Here is a 19856-nt window from a genome sequence, read left to right on the forward strand (position 1 = left end):
TCCGGCATGCTCGTCCATCTCCAGATCGAGGTCAAACAAGTTCCTGAAGCTCTCTCTCCGCTCGGCACGGGTGACCCAGCCTGACCCATGTACGCACACACATGTACGCACTTGCACATATGCACACTCGCACATATGTGTACGCTGGTACACATACTGTATGGACCCACGCACGCATGTGTATTCACGTATACGCACACATACACACACACACACACACACACACACACACACTCACACACACACACACACACACACAATTTCTCTACTCCAAGTACATGGTAAATAAACAAATAAATAAGTATACAAATAAACAAGCCAACAAATAGATAAACAAACAAATAAATAGATGAATCAATAGATCATTTAATCAATTTTTCTTTTGTGGTGTCTTTCCACTCCCCAGACTCCCATTCCAGAACCAACTCCTCCTGCCACTCCTCTGGACTCCTCTGGAACTTCCCCCTCCCCTCCCCTCCCCTACCGTCTCCTCCCGGGTCATCCATCCCTGGCGCTTGGCCCTCTCTCGGCACAAAGCCGTCTCCACACTCTCCTCTATCTCTTCGCTCTCCCGATGCTGCATTGGTAACACAGACGTTTCATCCGGGGAGGTTAGGGACGTGAGAGTCACGCAGCATTCTTGTAATGATCAGAGATTAATCTCTCTCTCTCTCTCCCTCACTTTCTCTCTCTCTCTCTTCTTACTTGGACTCTCTCTCAGTTTTAGTGTCCTCCTCATACCTCACCAATAACACTACCTTTTATGACTCCATCATCGGTGCGGTAGCACCCCCCAGGGATAGAAGCGCTGGTAATCTCTGACGAAATGGGTCGTCTAGAATAGAAAGGGGTAAATGCCACACCCCTCTGTACGGAAATATGGTTCTTAGAGCGTTTGATCTTAAGAGGCAAAATGGCTTACGCATGGCGCCAGTATTTTCCTCTTTTTTATTCTTGACGTCTGAGATAGTGATAATGATCTCTCTGCTCGACTCCACTTTTGCAAACTGTTCACTAGTGCATTGCCTTCTTTTCGTAAAGATATTGCTGGAATTCCAGGGCATCCATATGGTACCACCCCACCCCACCTTCCGTTTTCTTTCTGTGCGTCGAAGCTTCATATCCTTTATTTCTTATTTCCATGACACTCCCCCCCTTCTCTCTCTCTTTTTTCCTGTCCCCCTCCCCTCTCTCTCTTTCTTTTTTCCTGGATTTTATTGTCCCGTTCACCTCATCCAAAAGCTTCAGTTCTTCTGAAATATATTTGCGTTCCTTCCCTATCCCCTCCCCACCACCAAGTCTTCCAGTCATCCTTCGTGGCTCATCTTTCCTTCCACTGTGGCCTTCCGAGCCTTGTGACCTCTTTAGGCACTTTTTTTTTATTATTATTTTTTTTTTAGTGCAGTCTACATCTCCCATCTGGCGACCCAGTAGCCACGCGACATGACGACCTTCAGCTAAACATACTTCAAGATTTTTTTTTTTGTTCCTCCTGCACCTCTTATGAAGCTCTTCCAACACCGTAACCACTTTACAGACTTTATTCTGGCCAACACCAGAGTGTTTTATTCAGCTGAGGGTGACGTCAGCGTGTGTAGAGGGAAATATGATCATAATAAGGTCCACAGACGCAGTGATGCATTGAAATAATGGCGTCATTTTCTCGTGGTATTTTGTTTAGCGCCAGATGATTTTATTCACTCGAGGGAAGGCCAGGGTAGTTACATGGAGGTTACACGTAGACAAACGAACATTAATAGACCTATTGGTACATGGTTGTTTCGGTCTGTAATTTTTTTTTTTTTTTTTTTTTTTTTTTTTTTTTTGGGGCTGGTACCTTCTCGGACCTCAACCTTGTCGGTGCTCCGGAATCGTTCATACATGAACGCAGGAAACGGTGTCCACGCTATGGCCACATCACTGCTCACCTCAGGTCCTAGGTGAGCAGCGGCCAGGGGGCCATTACTCAGGAGTGGCTTAATCCCCTTCCAACTCTTTGGCTCAACCTTCTCCTCCTCCTTATTCTTCTTCTTCACCCTCCTCACTTTATTCATCCTTTTGCCTCTTCTCTTCTTCTTTTACCTCTCCCCTTCTTCTTTCCTTGTCTCCTTCCTCTCTCCCTTTTCCTTCTCATTCTTCTCCTCCTTTTCCTCCTTATTCTTCTTCTTCACCTTCCTCACTTTATTCATCCTTTTGCCTCTTCTCTTCTTCTTTTACCTCTCCCCTTCTTCTTTCCTTCCTCTCTCCCTTTTCCTTCTCATTCTTCTCCTCCTCCCCCTTTTCCATCTCTATCTCCTCCTTCCCGTCTTCCAACTTTTTCTCCTCCAAATCTCTCAACTCTTTCTCCTCTTCTTCCTCATTATCAAACTCTTTCTTTTCCTCCCCATCGTCCTACCCTTTCTCCTCCTCTCCATCTTCCAACTCTTTCTTCTCCTCCTCATCGTCCAGCTCCTCCTCCTCCTCCTCCTCCCCACCTTTCAACTCCTCCTTCCACACTATCTTTCAACTTCTTCTCTTGCATCTTTTCTTCTTTCACTTTCTTTTACACCTCGTCCTCAGTCTGACCCTTCACGTGGACTTACTTCCACCAGCTGTGATTCTTGACCTTTCACCTTTTCTTTGACACAATGAAACGAGGGTGAGGAGGGTGGGGGGGGGTTAAGCGGCAGATTTTTTTTTAAAATTATTCTAATATAATCTATTCATGTTTTACGTATTCATTTATTAATCTATATTTCATTTGTGTGTTTATTTTTCTCTGTTTAGTTATTTATTTGTTTTGTCTATTGTTATGATACCGAATGCAAAGAAGACATCTAGTGAAAGGAAATTTGGGCTTTGCTCATAGCTTCTAGAAGCTCCTAGAACCATTGATCATAGTACCAACAGTCAACATTTGAAATGGCGCATTAATGGCGGTCGACGTGGCGGGACAACTGCCCACACGTTCACTTCTATGGCCAGGGTCGTTCCTACCTTTCTCTCGACCGTGCCTGTACTCAATATTCTTTAATTTAAGTCTCTAGTATCTATTTCTGGTCGGGTTATTTCTTTTTGCTACCAGTATAGGTGAATAAAGCACTCTGACGGAAGGCAACAGAAATGACGTTATGGTTGGAAGAGTTTGGTGAGAGATCAAACACTTTACTAGTGAAGGGGCTGTTTGAACTAAGACACCCTGGGGAGATTGAAAGAGTAAATATCTATGGGGAAGGGATATTTTTCCTCTGTTTACGTTTTATTTTTATTTCATCATTATTATCACTGACCCATAATTCATTTAATTGTCAGACTTTTGCAGCTGCAAAATCTATCCATGTTCCCACGACGGTAAGGGATGATAAATATTTGCAACTATGCAACTAGTGTCACGGCCATCATGCCACCCACCTGACTGAAGAAGGACAGGACAGGCAGGCACTGCAAAAACACGACTTACATACCACGGAAATGACGTCACAAGCTATTATTATTATTATTTTTTTTAGTTACGAAAGTATTGAATTTATTTAATCTGAAAAGAAAACAGTGGTTACTTCTACAGCTGGTAGCCCTTCTCCACGATGAATGGGTGAAACAGTTGGTAACGTTCATTCTGATTGTGTTTGTAGGCGTCGGCCAAGGACGCCGCTTGTAGCCCGGCGGGAGAAACGGTCTCGCGTCGGTTGGTTGTCGCCTCCCCTGCCCTTCCCCTCCTCCCCGAAACGGACCAGGGTTTGGCCATATATGACACACCTCTGCGTCTCCTCCTCATTCTGTCAGGATGACTCACACTAATGACGTCACAGGTGTTTTTTTTTTCTGTACTCTGAAAACAGTTGCAGGGGTTAGCAGTACATAAAAACCGATACATGTACATATTCAACTACACTTACGCACGCACACATGCAGAACACCCACCCACACATACAAAGTACGTGTGATCATACATTCATGTATACATTGTATATATAATATACATATATATATATATATACATATATATATATATATATATATATATATATATATATATATGTATTATGTATGTATGCGTACGTGTGTATATGTTTATTTAAAGTTTATCTAATTGTAATGTGCAGGAAAGGCGGCACACTTGCGGGACTGGGATCCCGTTTGTTAATAGATCAGACTTGCTTTAAATTTTGTTTATAGAGTTACATTAAACTAACGACATTGCGCTTGTGGCAGGGTCAGGGGAGGGATTAAGGGAGTTAGTGACGGAGTTCAGAAAGTTATTTGTTAGGAGGAAGTCGAGGGTAAATGTGGATAAAAGCAAGGAGATGAGATGTACTAGGATAGAAGATGACAGTGAGCCGGAAGTAGGTCTAAAAGGAGAGAGGCTGGAGGAAGTGGATAGCTTTGGGTATATGGGGCTCGCTTGTGGTAGAAAAGTGAGGAATGGAGGTGGAGGTAAATTATAGAGTGAGAGAAGCAAGTATATACCTTGGGGGATTAAAAAGGGTTATGCGAAATAGGCAATTGAGAATGGATGCAAAGATGAGATTGTATGAAGGGGTAATTGTGTATGGAGCAAATACTTGGAATTTAAGAAAGGCAGAGAGGAAAAGTTTAAATGTGTTTGAAGTGAAATGTCTGCGAAGTATGTTAGGGGTTACTAGGCTGGATAGAGTGAGAAACGAGGAGGTGAGGAGGAGAGCGGGAGTGGAAAAGGAGATGGCAGATAGGACTGATGAAAGATTTTTGTAATGTTGTGGACACATGGAAAGAATGAATGATGAAAGATTAGTAAAAGAGGTGTGGAAGGCGGAGGTGGATGGGGTGAGTGAATTTAAAGAGACGACTGAGGATGAGATGGATGGATGGGGTGAAGGGGGCGTTGAACATAAGGTGAATGTCTGTTGAGCAAGGAAGGGAGGAGGAAAGAGATAGGGATGAGTGGAGAATGACTGTGTATGGATGATACTGTTATGCAAGGAAGGGAGGGAGGGGGAGGGGGGCGTAGGGGGTGCTTATGCGTGTATGATATTTTGACGCAGCCCGAATGGATTTCTCCCTGTCTTCTCTTTTTCTGCACGAGGGGATGGAGGAGGGGGAGGGGGTCGCCGATGAAGTGGACCGGCCTTGCTGAATATGTACTGTGTCTTGCTGCATTGCCTCTGACCCAGGGGAGTTGGCGGATACAGGAATGACCCGTCATCCATGAGGAGCTGAGATGGGAGGGGTGGAGGGGAGTGAAATGGGTGGGAATAGGTACGTGCCTCTGGCTTAGCTACCTCCCTTATAAGGGGGAAAAAGCTCTTGGTGTATACACACACACACACACACACACACACACACACACACACACACACACACACACACACACACACACACACACATACAACTAGGTAAATACACTCACATATATATATTATATATATATATAAATATATATATATATGTGTGTGTGTGTGTGCATGTGTGTATGTGTATGTATGAATGTATGTGTACGTGTATGCATATGTACAGTATGTATACATGTATCCTTGCATGCATGCATACTTATGTATGCATGTATGTATGTATGTATGAAGGTAAATATGTATGTGTATGAGTATACACACATGTATATATATATATTTGTATTGTTGTGGATTTTGCCCCCCTTGTGGAGGGTAGCCTTCCACAGTTTTACGTGAGGAGAGTATTCGCAGGTGAGAAGGGATCCTGGAACCAACATCCTCGCCCCATCAGTGGCCAAAGTCACTGAGGCCCCGTTTCCTGCTACACTCGTGTACGGTGAGTCTGGAGTGGCGAAGAACCTCCCCGTGCACGAGAACCTCCACGCGTAACACGAACGTTTCTTCAACATTCCTTAACACAAATACGTAGCGGTCACGTCGCCGCTCCCCAGTTTCTGTGACGTAACTGAGAGGTTCCTTGTCCCTTTCCAGGCAACGTGGAGATTTTCCGTGAGGGCAAGTGGGGCAACATCTGTGACGACGAATGGGATAATCGCGATGGCAAGGTGGTCTGCAAGCAGCTTGGGTACCAAGATGTGGAAAAGGTCACCTACAACAGCCACTACGGACACGTGCGAAGTAAGTACCCGGTGATATAGCCATCTTCGATAATCACCTGCATGATCTTTGTTGAGGTATTTAAGATCCCCCTTTCATTTATACATGTTATTAGCAGAGCTGGGCGCGTTCCTAGGTGCGTTCAGCTTTAATTTGGCCGCGGTTAGCGCTCCCAAACTATTAAACCTTGAGACAGGTTCATACCGAAACAAAAGTCCGGTAGGCTACATCAAGATCGAGAGAATACAAGGTCTACTCAACAGCTATCCAGTATTTAGGTCGTTTGCGCATTGACGTCACTAGAAGTGCTTGGCCCAAAGACTATATAGGAAAGACGGGAAAGCGCACAGAGAGCCGCATCATCCACATACATTTTACTGTGCGGCTCTCTCACTAGATGGCGTTTACGTCAATCACCAGTTTTAACTGCATCGTCTGTTCCTTTATTAAATATGTCAAAGATATACCACAAGAACATTTTTCCAAAATGAAACCCCCATTTTAACGGTTGCAGAACATGAAATAGGTAAGTCTCCCAGAAACTCTGTGGTGCCTGTACGTTTTCTCTTTTACCTAATATTTTTCACTTACGTTTTCACCATTTTCTCTGTGGGCTCCCCTTCAGATGACGTCACAACATGCGCGCGAGCAGACCTTATATTCTCTCGATCTTGGGCTACATACTATACCAAAGAACATTTTCGTAGGCCACATGAGGTGTCTGAGAAGTATGATGGGGGTTGCTAGGCTAGATAGAGTGAGAAATGAGGAGGTGAGGAGGAGAACAGGGGTGGAAAAGGAGCTGGGAGATAGGGTTGATGAAAGAATATTAGGATGGTTTGGACACATGGAAAGAATGAGTGAAGAAAGACTAGTAAAAGAGGTGTGGAAGGCAGATGTGGAGGGAGTGAACATGAGGGGACGTCCTAGGATGAGGTGGATGGATGGGGTGAAGGGGGCTTTGGGGAAGAGGGGAATGTCTGTTGAGGAAGGACGGGAGAGGACAGAAGACAGGGGTGAATGGAGAATGGTTGTATATGGATAATGTTGTGATAGCATGAGGAGGAATGGGCGGGTGGATGGGGGGTGAGGTAATATGTGTGAGCAAAATTTGACGCAGCCCGAAGGGATTTCTCCCCGTCCTCTCATTTTATGCAATGGGGGGACGGAGAGGGGGGGTCGCCGATTTAATGAAGCGGCCTTGCTGTGGATGTGCTGTGTCTTGCGACACTGCTTGTGACCCAGGGCAGTGGACAAGGTGCAGGGATGACCCGTCATTCAGGAGGTGCTAAGATAAGAGGGAGGGTGGAGGGGTGTGGAGTGTATTCAGGGGTGGAATGGGTGGGATTGATTTTGTGCCTTTTTCTTTTTGGCTACCCCCCTTGTAAGGGGGAAAAAGCCTTGGTATATGTATGTATGTATGTACATGAAAAGGGTAGACCATATATTATATCGGCACCTATATTACTTTAATAGTTTAGGAACGCTAACCACGGCCTAACTAAAGCGGAACGCACAGAGGAACGAACCAAGGAACGCACCGAGGAACGCGCCCAGCTCTGGTTATTTGAGGATCTTTCCACTGTGCACTGCGCGTCTACTCGCTAGCCAGCTGCCGAAGAACGTGGTCTGCCCAAAGAGGTCACCAAAACACGCGGCAACGTTTGATATCCGCAGTTGTAAATGAACATTTGCTCTCCAATTTCTTTTCATGTCTTCATCTAACAGTAAAACTTATTCTGTGTGCAGTGAATTTAAGGGATCTCTTAAAACGCATATTCCACACCCTTTGGTGGATAAATTTGCTTACATAACAAACATTAAACACTGCCATTAAATATGTATATGAACTGATGTTTTGGTAACACGAATGCAATGACTGAACATACAAGTAAAGAAAGAATAAAAGAAATAAAATAAGATGTAGATAGCTCTATTCAACATCCCCACATCCCCCCTACTGTCCGACCTTCCTGATGGGGGGAAATATTTGACACTGCTCAGAATTCTGAAGCTCTTGCAAAGAACGAACACCGAGAGAAATTGACAATTGACCTCAGAGTGACATTCTCGATAGAGCTTCCTCGACTTGGGTCCCAGCCTCTCGCGGAGAAACCACACATCCACGATAATGAAACCCTTAAACGGTTACCAGGGTGGAATTCTCCCGGTGTTTTCGAGATGGTCTTGTAACTCGTATGCTTGGCAACGTGGCTCCGGCTTGACACGCCCAGTAGCTTCAGTGTTTAGCTTGACTTGATTAAGGGTGGTTGAAAGGTGAAGAGTTGTATTTTCTATTGTATATTGTCAAAATATTTTTTTTTGTTCATAGGTATGTTTTTCATTTTTTAAATTTGGGTAAAATTCCCCCGGGTTAACCTTCCACGTTAGCAAAATAGAGGGCAACCATTGGGTTGCATTTGACGCCCTGTAATACCTGCACTCGCCACACGAAACTTACACTTACTTTTTCTTTCTTTCTTTCTTTCTCCTTCTGTGTAGGCAAATACTGGATGGACAACGTCTACTGCTACGGCGAGGAGAAGAACCTGACTGAGTGCAGGCACGACGGCTGGGGAGTCCACGACTGCAAGCTGGATGAAGCCGCTGGGGTCATTTGTCAGACGGGGTTCAGCACCACAACGGTCAAGCCGACTCTGCCGCCGAGGGATCAGCCGGTCATCACCAACAAGATCGTCCTCGCGGTATGAGGCGTACACGATCTCTCTCTCTCTTTCTTTCTCTTTTAACAGAATAAGGAATTTGAGGCTGTTGACCATCTTGTTTACCTGGTCCAGGAATCATATTTTGAAGATAATAAACATATTCATAACACGAACGATAAAGCTAGGAATATGTATGTCAACCGGGACGTGGCTCGACAAAGAATCGGCATCTAATGACTATGAAAATTATGTATCAATACAGAGAGATTTAAAAAAGAACATCCCTGAGAAATCCAAAGAGAATCCCAAAGAATTCTATAGTTACATTAGAGATAAAAAGGTTGTTAGGAATCACATTGGTCCACTATTATCTGCTGACGGTCAACTTGAATATTCAAATGAAGGAATGTGTAATCTCTTAAACAATTATTTTAGCTCGGTATTCGTAAACGAAACACCTCAAAGTGAATTCCAAACTGAAACCTGTGAAAAGTCTGGGGTAAACTTACTCACTACGGTAAATATAACAAAAGAAACAATTAAAAGGTGTATAGACAAACTCAAAGTTAATAAAACACCAGGGCCTGACGGTTGGCATCCAAGAATCTTAAAGGAAATGAAAAATGAGATTGTTGTTCCATTAGAAATTATTTTCAAGAAATCCATCATATCCGGAGATGTCCCAAGAGAATGGAAGCTAGCTAACGTTACTCCCATATTCAAAAAAAGGTGACAAAAAGAAACCAAATAACTATAGGCCTATTAGTTTGACTTCGATCGTAGGAAAAATAATGGAAACTATCATCAGAGATGCTATCGAATATCATTTAGAAAGTAACCGTTTGATAAATGATAGCCAACATGGTTTCAGACGGAAACGTTCTTGCGTGACTAACTTACTCGAATTCTACAACACAGTTGTCTCGAATTATGACAAAAGAAACAATATAGATTTAATATATCTAGACTTTGCAAAAGCTTTTGATACCGTCCCACACGAAAGACTACTTACTAAATTAGCTTTGCATGGAATAAGTGGTAGCCTATTAGGTTGGACTAGTAATTGGTTGAAAGGTCGAAAACAGAGAGTTGTTTTAAATGGAAAAACTTCTGGATGGAAAAGTGTTGCAAGTGGAGTTCCTCAGGGTTCCGTTCTTGGGCCACTTCTATTCATAGTATATATAAATGATATAGACCATGGACTAAAATCTACTGTTTCCAAATTTGCTGATGATACAAAACTGTGCGGAGTGGCAAATGATCACTCAAACCAATTAGATATTCAAGAAGATTTAGATAAATTACAGCAATGGTCTGAAAAGTGGCTAATGAAATTTAACACAAGTAAATGCAAGGTAATGCACATAGGTAAAAATAACAGCAAGTACGATTACAAGTTATTTGGAAATTCGTTAACAAAAGTGGATAGTGAAAAAGATCTCGGCGTAATTATCAGTAACGACCTCAAATCATCCAAGCAGTGTATTTCAGCCTCTGAGAAAGCAAATAAGATTCTGGGATTGATTGCGCGATCTTTTGATTTCAAAAGTCCATCACTCATTAACAAGCTATATAAATCGTTAGTTCGTCCACATTTGGAATATGCTGTTTCCGTATGGTCACCGAATCTCATTAAAGACATTGACAGACTGGAAAAAGTACAACGGCGAGCCACAAAACTGATTCCAAATATCAAAAATAAATCATACGAAAATCGACTTAAGCACATGAATCTGTTTTCCCTAAAAAAGCGTAGACTCAGAGGTGACTTGATACAGGTCTTTAAGATTTTAAAGGGAATTGACAACATCAAAAGTGACCAAATTTTCACATTGAATGAGAATCAGACAAGAAACAATGGTCTCAAACTGTCCGGAAATAGATTCAATTTGGAAGTAGGTAGAAACAACTTTGCCAACCGTGTAGTTAATGAATGGAATAAACTTCCTGCACAGGTAGTGCAATGTAGTTCAGTTCGAAGCTTTAAGAATCATTTAGATAAATACCTAAGTAAGATGCTGTAATTATTATAATTTATGTTATATTATTTGTTTTTGTTTTGTTATAATTTGTCTGTCTGATTTTCATTTATTATTAGTTATATGTCAATTTATTATCATTTACTATTTACCTGTTTGTTTGTTATTCAACTATACCAATGCATTTATTTATGTATTTTAATTGTTATTTACATTGTTATAGTTTTAATTTATTGTTATAGTTTTAATTTATTATTAATATGATTTTTTTTTTTTTTTTTTTTGCATCCGACCTAGATATGGATCAAAAGGTCTCCTGTCGGCATGCTTTGCCTTTGTAATCCTTTGTTTTATATTTTGCTACACTGCTTCTGACCCAGGGCAGTGGACAAGGTGCAGGGATGACCCGTCATCCAGGAGGTGCTCAGATAAGAGGGAGGGTGGAGGGGTGTGGAGTGTATTCGGGGATGGAATGGGTGGAAATGATTTTATGCCTTTCCCTTTTTGGCTACCTCCCTTGTAAGGGGGAAAAAACCTTGGTATATGTATGTATGTATGTATGTATGTATTTATATATATATATATATATATATATATATATACATATATATATATACATATATATATATATATATATATACATATTTTCTATTTATTTATCTATTTATTTATTTATTTATTTATTCATTAATTTCTTTTTCTTTTTCAGCATGTCCTAGACGGGCACCTGAAAATCCGACTCCAGGGTGGAAGAACGAAAGACGAGGGACGAATTGAAATAAAAATTCCTGGCAGTGAGGAGTGGAACCTGATCTGTGGTGACGGCTGGGGGATGCTGGAGGCCATGGTCATATGCCGCCAGCTCGGCCTCGGTTACGCCATGACGGCGACCACGGCAGGTGGGTCGTGGATGGGTCCACAGTGGCTGGGTGCAGCTCTTTAAGAGATGAGGAATGCCCGCCCCATCGCTCTTCTTTCTCTTCTTTGGTAGTTAAGTGACGAATGCAATTCAAAAGGGGATGAATTATGCATTGTGTGTGTGTATTTACCTAGCTTATAGTTATATCTTACGAGAAGGGGAGCTATCCTGTGGTGTCCCGCCTTTGTATCTCGCAGTGTCTAATTTGCTCGTAAATTCGTTTGTGTGTGTGTGTGTGTGCGCGCGCGTGTTTATAAAAGCTTGCTGTAGCTGGGCGAGCACAATTTGAATGTTGAGGAATTATGCATACGACATCCATTCTTTTTACTTTTTTTTTATCTCAATATCAAGTAGACTTTTGTGGAAATGGTGATATACACAGGAGGTTGGGTTAGGAGGGAGGCGTTATGCCGAGTGTGTCATAAAGTTTATGAGGTATTGTTATGTAAATGCACGTGAAACTGAATTCGATGAATACAAGAAAGTTTGGGCAGACAAAATATCAAGTACGTCTGTACCAGTTGGAAGCAGCATCAGGTTTGCCACGCCATTCTCGTGTTCTTCAGGAAAGAAAAGAAAGACAGATAGATAGAAAGCGAGAGAGAGAGAAAACACTATGCAGAATAAGAATGGCGAGTTACTTATGATTATCATTATTATTATTGTTATTGTTGTTGTTGATGTTGTTGTTATTATTATTGTGGATAGGAGGTAAAGGGAACACGGGCTGAGGGAAATACTTTTATTCCTGACTAGTTTCGCCTAAGTGGCTTCTTCAGAGGAACATAGTTTGAAGTCAAGTTGGTCAATATATATGGCAAAAGAAGGAACGTGGCAAATTGTCAGGTTGGTCCCCCACTCGACCTGACACTTTGCCACGTTCCTTCTTTTGCCATATATATTGACCAACTTGACTTCAAACTATGTTCCTCTGAAGAAGCCACTCAGGCGAAACTAGTCAGGAATAAAAGTATTTCCCTCAGCCCGTGTTCCCTTTACCTCCTATCCACATTCGTCACAATGTATACACAGTTATTATTATTATTATTATTATTGTTGTTGTTATTATTATCATTATTAATGTCTCGTTTCCAATGCCACCCAGACTTCTTCGGGGGCAACGTGTCGGCGATGGCGCTGAGTGGCGTCAAGTGCAACGGGAATGAGCCCCGGCTGGACAAGTGTCTACACGATGCAATCGGCGACGTCTTCTGCCCTGGGCCCGACCGTAACATCGCAGGCGTCAGTTGTATCAAGAGTAGGTATTGGTAATTTTGAATTGAAAATTCATTTATATGTATGCGAGCGTACAGGTTTCCTCGTTTTATTTTCGAAACTAATTTCTGTCCCTTCCTTCCCTTGAATTCCTTGACTTTAGATTAGAAGTTCTTTTAGGTTTCTGCAAACGCAGTCGTTCTTTAGTATTCGCGGATTTGATTATTCGTGGGTAAGGTCGCGTGTGTCGTGAAATACAAGTTTTGGGTATTCGCATATTTGATTACTGGTGGGTAATACCTCGCGTATCATGAAATACAAGTTTTGGATATTCGCGGATTTAATTACTCGCGGGTGTGGCCACTAATGTCGTGGAATGTAAGTTTTGGAGATTCGCGGATTTGATTACTCGCGAATGAGGCCATGTGTATCGCGAAATGCAAATTTTAGGCATTCGCGGGTTCTACTGGGGACGTGGCTCACTATCTGCTCTGCATCATTCTCGCAGTTACCACCGTCGTGTCCATGTCTCGAGTGTTAACCATATATATACCATCCGTTTCTTATACTAACTTTATTGATAGCACACAAGAAAGGAACTAAGCAAAGTGATTGAAGATGAGGGTATTTTCGTCTCTTTACAAAGTGCGCACCATTGGTGTCGCTGGTAACACGACGTCTCCATCATTATTGCCGCCAACACGGAATTGCTAAGAAATTATTTCCTTTAGCTAATCCATTTTCAATGAATTTGAGTAAATTCGTGGTGAATCTATCTTTTTCTTTAGGGTAACAATATTTTGTCTCTAAATCTCATTGTTAAATAAGGATGCGTCTTATGCGGAGGTGCGTATTATACGGAGAGTGTAAAGAGGAATCCCCAATTTACAAACCATTGTCTTTGATCAGCATGAGCCAAATTGTGTTAGGGTATTGTGAAAGATTGTTGTTAATAATGCAATTAGGAGATAGCTTGTCACCCTCCTTCCTAATGAGATATGGCTACTTCTTTCACAAATTAGAATAAATAATTTCTACTATATACTGTAATTCACTTGATTATATTTCTTTTCTTATAGAAATGGCAGATCTTGCTCCAGACATTTATGAACTGTCTCGTTCTGTCCACTTGGAGGACAAGCAGTTATTCTTCTTGCAGTGTGCAATGGAAGAAAACTGTCTAGCTTCCTCAGCCTATGCGCTTCAGGTATGAATTGATGTAGTCTTCTGTCATTATCATACAATTTTAGCATGAAATCTGTTTCTTTTACATTTTTCTATAGGACTGATTTGAAATTTTTACAGCCTATGATTTTAAAGATATTTTCAGCCATGCCTAATTCTGATTCCATGTTTATTATCTTTACCATCTTCTTAGAGAGACATGTGGAAGGTCACATGGTTCATTGCTGGCCACAGTGGGGCTGCAGGAAAGGATGATTATTGTTATTATTATTAATAAGGAGAGAGGCATTACATTGCTAATATTTTCTATGGCTCCAGACATCTGGTTATGGATGGCATCTGGAAACAAGACGACTGTTACGATTCACAGCGCGCATCATGAATACAGGCACAGATGCTTTCCGACCATTCCTTCCCAAACAGTACTGGGTATGGCATCACTGTCACATGTGAGTCATGATATGTTAAACGTTTTCTCTTTCTATGATGAGCACTCAAGCCCTCTGCAGTCAATCTATCATTCCATTACTCTGAAACTCAGTTTGCTGTATAAGTACTTCATCTCAAGTTAAACCATAAGTTAAAACCATGGTTAAAACCATAAACAAGCTTAGAACCAGGCATGATAGTTAAAGAAAAGAAGATGGAACCCCACAGGTGTATCTCCTTTCCTGTATAGATTTAGGTTAGTGCACAGTACAGAGATTAATGTAGTGTTTTTTTCTTTGGGTGATTTATGGGCCAGTGTGGTGGCTGTGGCTAAACTAACACCTTAAGGCTTTAAGTTTCCCACAGGAGAGATTAATGGAAACAGATTGACTGACTGAATATAAACTGTTGTTGTTTTCAATATATATCACAGTTATGGTTAAGTTTTGTTTATTTTCTCCTTACATTGCAGGCATTACCACAGTATGGAGGTCTTTGCTCACTATGACATTATTGACAAGGAAGGCCATCGGGTTGCAGAAGGACACAAGGCATCCTTTTGCCTTGAAGACAACAATTGTATTGATGGAGTTGAACCATTTTTCAAATGTGCCAACTTTGGAGATCAGGGAATCAGTGTAGGCTGCAGTGACACTTATGCTTACAACATTGACTGTCAATGGATTGATATCACAGATCTTCCTGTAGGGACTTACACATTTAAGGTACGTATTTAAGAATTAATGTAGTAATACAGAATATTTGTACAACTGTATATAGATGCTTACTGTGTATTTGTGCATGATGAAAAGTTTTGCCTGACTAGTAAAAGTCCATAGTTTTTGTTTTGTATGTTTAGATTAAGATTTTTTTTACTTGTTTACTTTTTTCTTCAGAATTCTATTTAGAAACAAGAAGTACATCACAATTTAGGTTCACATAATGAGCATGTAAATCTCAGACAGAGCCTCTCTCATTATTTCCTAGTTCTTAGTTGTCACCATTTCCCCCATGCACACTGGGGCTCTCATTTCAGCTTTCAGTAAACCCTGAAATGAAGGTTGGTGAAATATCCTATGACAACAATGCAGCAGTGTGTGAGCTTGTGTACTCCGAGACCTCCGCATGGCTTGGGAATTGTACCTTTAGCCGCCCTTGAACAGGTGCAGCTAGCCTCTTTACTTGATCATCTCTACCTGCATCCATCATGTAATATTATAGTGTCTTGGCAAGCATGAGGCCTGGCTTTTATAGAATGTTTTGGCATGTAGCTCTAGCATCATTGTACATTACTTTGAACTGTTATATAACCTGCTATATTTGTAACCTAGTCGTACCATGTTGATACATTGCCTGCAATCCAACCTCAAGTACTTTGGTACAATGTGTAAATTATAGTGTATTAAACATCAGGTTATTTTGTTCAGCTATGGGATAGAGACCAACGTGAACAGGATCTTGAGCAGCAATTTTATAAACTTGTTTGGCATGTGGTTGTGATGTGGTGTGGGGTTTGAGAATTTTAAAAATGAGTAAAAGTATCTTCTCGAAGAAAGTAAAAAAAGTGCAAAGGGAACAAATGGACAATAGTGAAAGGAAAAGAATGCTGTGAGAGGGAGATGAGAATTGTTGAATGTAGAGAATGACAGGGAAGCTTTGATTGTGGTGGTGGGAGTTACTTGGAGAAGAATGATTAATAAGGTTGCAAAAGAGGAGGTACAAGAGGCAACGAAAGAAATGAAAGCTGGAGAGGTACCTAGGTTGAATGGTTGTCATGAGGAATGTCTGATAAAGGGTGGGCTAGTAACAGTGAAATGGGTGGAGGGGGAATGGAGTGAATATATGTACATTTATTTTTGTCCCCATTTCCTGTGTATATTGGAACTATAACTGTGATTTCATTGATATGTGTGAAGTGCAATTTGTTTGGATGGATAAAAGATTTTTTTTCTTGAAAGCATGCTCAACCTCAGTATTATAAAGCATAGAAATTAGTAGAATACAAGAAACCTTTGATAAACCAGAGTCATTGAGGGGGAAGGATCTTGTGGTTTATCTGAAAGTCTGGCTATTAAGGCAGTTGGTATTTCCAACTCCTAAATCAGAGCTCAGTTAATAAGGGGTATCATTCAGTCACATATGTTCAAGGTTTTCTGTATATGTATTTGATTCTAATGTTACTTTTGAGGTTTGCAAATCAGAGGCTTGTTTGATTTTCTTGCTGATTGCTACATAAACAGAACTAGAGTTAGGTATATCAAAGGTTTGTTTGGATGTAATATAGCATTCGGTTGATCTGAAGTTCAATTTAACATTGTTTACTTTATCAAGGGTCATTTTACCTCAAAATAATGTCAACTATGTTATTGCTAATTATCATATATAGAGCAATAATCAAGTAATATACATATTTTCATGTATGATTACCAGAGTATGTTTTGAATATCTTGATTGTACATTAGATAATACCAACTAGCTGATTTAAAAATTGATGAATTAGAGTAGTCATTCTTTATCATTTCTTTTTCCACTTGTGTTACAGCTTTCCATCAATCCTCAGTTCAAGGTTGGTGAGATAACTTATGATAACAATGCTGCAATTTGTGAACTGATCTACTCTGATCAGAGTGCCTGGTTAGGCAACTGCTTGCTGGGTCGACCTTAATTCAAACAAGATCAACAGAGAAGTGTCTGCTGATGTGTACTGTATGGAAGTTGAAGCCTCTCACAAGATTTTGCATTCAACTTACACTGCCTCCTCCGTGGCCAACTGGTAACCTAGTGCTTTCATGTGACATCATGTACAATGAGGTTCAACTTTTTGTTTCAAAGTGAGGAAACCTTTTATGGAAGCCTGAGTTTAAAAGTGATAATTTTGACAAGGGAGGTTGGACACACAGGAAAGTAGAATACACTTTTTCTCTTGTTTATCATCAAATCTAAATGAATAGGTCAGAATGTCCATTTGCAATAAGGATAGATGTTTTTTCTTGAACCACTAATTGATGTATGTATGATCATGGTGTATGATCATGGTCTATGTATGATCATGGTCTATGTATGATCATGGTGGTAAGAGGACAAGAATGCCACCACAATGTTTCTCTTCCTTTGCATGTCATAAAAGGTGACTAAATGGGGCAGAAGGGGCTGAGAATCTGCCTTGCCATATTTATCTTTTGCAAAGAGTTAAGGCACAAACTGTATATTAATTTATTTAAAGTATGAATCAAATAATCTATTGTAACTTAATCCTCATGTATTTTAAATTATATTTAAATTGCTTTATTTTTTTTTAATCTGAGGGTGAAAAGGCTTAGTAGAAATAATATGACTATCATTGGGGATTCTATCACATTTGTCATTATGTTATGTAGTGTTTTGATAGTATAATTACATTAGGATCAAGGAAGGGTGCCTACTTGTGATGGTCCTGCAAGATGGATGTCATGAAGAGTCATCACTTCACTGCCCATCTTCAAAACCTATCAACACCCCAACTTTCTTCTGGAAGTGCAGGCTGGCACTCACTGTCTGGATCAGGCCCAAGATCTATCTTCCCTTCCCATCAACACTGACAGTTTTCCCATCACTTGTTCATAAAAGGAGAACTGACAATCAGCAACCACTCCACTCTTTCTCTTCCTTGTAGCGAGTGACAGCAGCCCAGCATATTTTCTCAGAGAGATCTTTGAAGGGTCCCAGAGCTGGTGCTGGCGATTGTAATATTGCAGGTTTCTGATCAATGAAACTCCAAGTAACAATTATTATTATCATTATTACAGCTGTAATTGCTGTCAGTATATGTAATCTTAACTGATGTAGATTCATGTGATATAATTATCTGCTTTATTACATTTGGTAATCATCTCTTTTTTTACTGTAATATTGTTACCGTTACTGTTGTTATTGTTTTTGTTCTTATTGTTTTATAATTTTGACTGTTATTCCCATTATTTTATTAGTACTATCTATCCTATAGTCAGGAACCAATGATGGATACCCGCAAGTAGTGGTCCTGTGAGACAGGAATCAGAGAGAATAGGTTCTCTGATGTTCATCTGCAAAACCTATTAACACCCTCACCTTTTTGGCTTTTGGACTGGGCCAAGAATCTTTCTCTACTAAATTCAGCCATATTTTCTCCACCACCCTTCTACACAAAGAGAACTGATAACCTGCAACTATTCTCCTCTAACCATTACTGTATGACAATGACATGGAACTAGTTCCACACTATTACAACACAAACAATATATCAGCAGTTCTTTCTAGAGGAATTTATGGGAGCCTGAAATCTTTTGCCAGCCATTATGGATCTGTGGGTTTCCAGTCAGTGAAGCCTGAGGCAGTGATTGGTATTATCTAATAGATATTATCTATCAACTTGTTTTACAGTTATTGTCAGCTAAACTTTATCATTCTAATTAGTGTTACTACCATCACTGTATTAGGATTTTTAATGAAGTAAATCTGTTCATCATAATTTTACTCATTACCATCAGTTGGTTCATTATTACTAATAAACATCATGATCACTGTCACTGTTGCCACATATCATTATCTATGTGTTTGTCCATATTGTTGCAATTACTTATGTGAATATAGTTGTTCCCAAAATGAGGAGGGTCATTAAAATTCCTTAGCTCCTTCAATACTGTAGTACTGTACTCAATATATAATTTGTTCTGATGAAAGAAAAAGAGGTATGGGCTGCTGCTAGGCAAATTATAGTGTTAAATTATGGGATGTGTGAAACTATATACCAATACAAATAACAGATGTATTTCCTCTGAGCATAGCTGATTTGATGTATGGTCTCATGTCCTATATGTTTGCAAAACCATGATACCCAAACCCTAGCCTAAATAAAGTCTCAGTGGATTGAGACATCATTTATACAGGGGTCTATTTATGTCACTGTTTTATGATTGAATTGTCTTTCATTTGCCACAATGAAATCTGGAAAGTGCTCTGCAGTATTGAAGGGTTTGATAGTAATAATCTATAGTATTGTTATTTTCTGAATGTTACTCTATAATTTCCAAGTTAATGTTTTCATAAACTCTGTTATTATAATTGAGTAGTCCATCATCATCATTATCTTTATCATTTTCATTCATATTACTGTCTTGCTTTTTTATAGGGTCTGCTCCTCAGAACAATTAATTTTTTTTTTTCTTTTTGAAAGATTGTGAAATAATCCATGGGACATTCAGGATCACTCAATCAATCCATTGTCCCAGGGCTTTCTTCTAGGAGACCCACAGCTCCTAGGTAACTAGCAACAGCCACTAGATTGATCCATAAATCACTCAAGGAAGAAACATAGAATTGCACTCCAGGTATAGCTAGGGTAGGGCAGTGTAATATGAGGGGTTCCGTGTCTTGTGTGAAATGATCGCAGCTTAGGCTATTTGTTTTTGTTGCCAGGCCTATT

General features: G+C 40.4%; 1 protein-coding gene across 3 annotated transcripts in view; it reads left to right on the forward strand.

Moving 5' to 3' along the window:
- Positions 1-17908, forward strand: part of Loxl2 (Lysyl oxidase-like 2) — a 23386-nt gene extending 5478 nt beyond the window's left edge. The window contains exons 3-11 of one of the 3 annotated variants that reach the window (XR_012966695.1): positions 5898-6044; positions 8526-8728; positions 11378-11567; positions 12693-12845; positions 13882-14009; positions 14306-14436; positions 14889-15141; positions 15453-15625; positions 16959-17094. Coding sequence is in view for 2 of the 3 variants with exons in the window: in XM_076189985.1 (XP_076046100.1) it covers positions 5898-6044; positions 8526-8728; positions 11378-11567; positions 12693-12845; positions 13882-14009; positions 14306-14436; positions 14889-15141; positions 15453-15575 (1328 nt within the window). In the remaining variant the exon portion in view is untranslated. Of the gene's footprint in view, positions 1-5897; positions 6045-8525; positions 8729-11377; positions 11568-12692; positions 12846-13881; positions 14010-14305; positions 14437-14888; positions 15142-15452; positions 15626-16958 lie in introns of all 3 variants that reach the window. The other 2 variants (XM_076189985.1, XM_076189984.1) reach the window with 2 other exon arrangements.
- Positions 17909-19856: the final 1948 nt, after the last annotated feature.

This window comes from Oratosquilla oratoria, chromosome 9 (assembly GCF_046742065.1).
Source record: "Oratosquilla oratoria isolate Oo_2021 chromosome 9, ASM4674206v1, whole genome shotgun sequence".
Classification (NCBI taxonomy): domain Eukaryota; kingdom Metazoa; phylum Arthropoda; class Malacostraca; order Stomatopoda; family Squillidae; genus Oratosquilla; species Oratosquilla oratoria.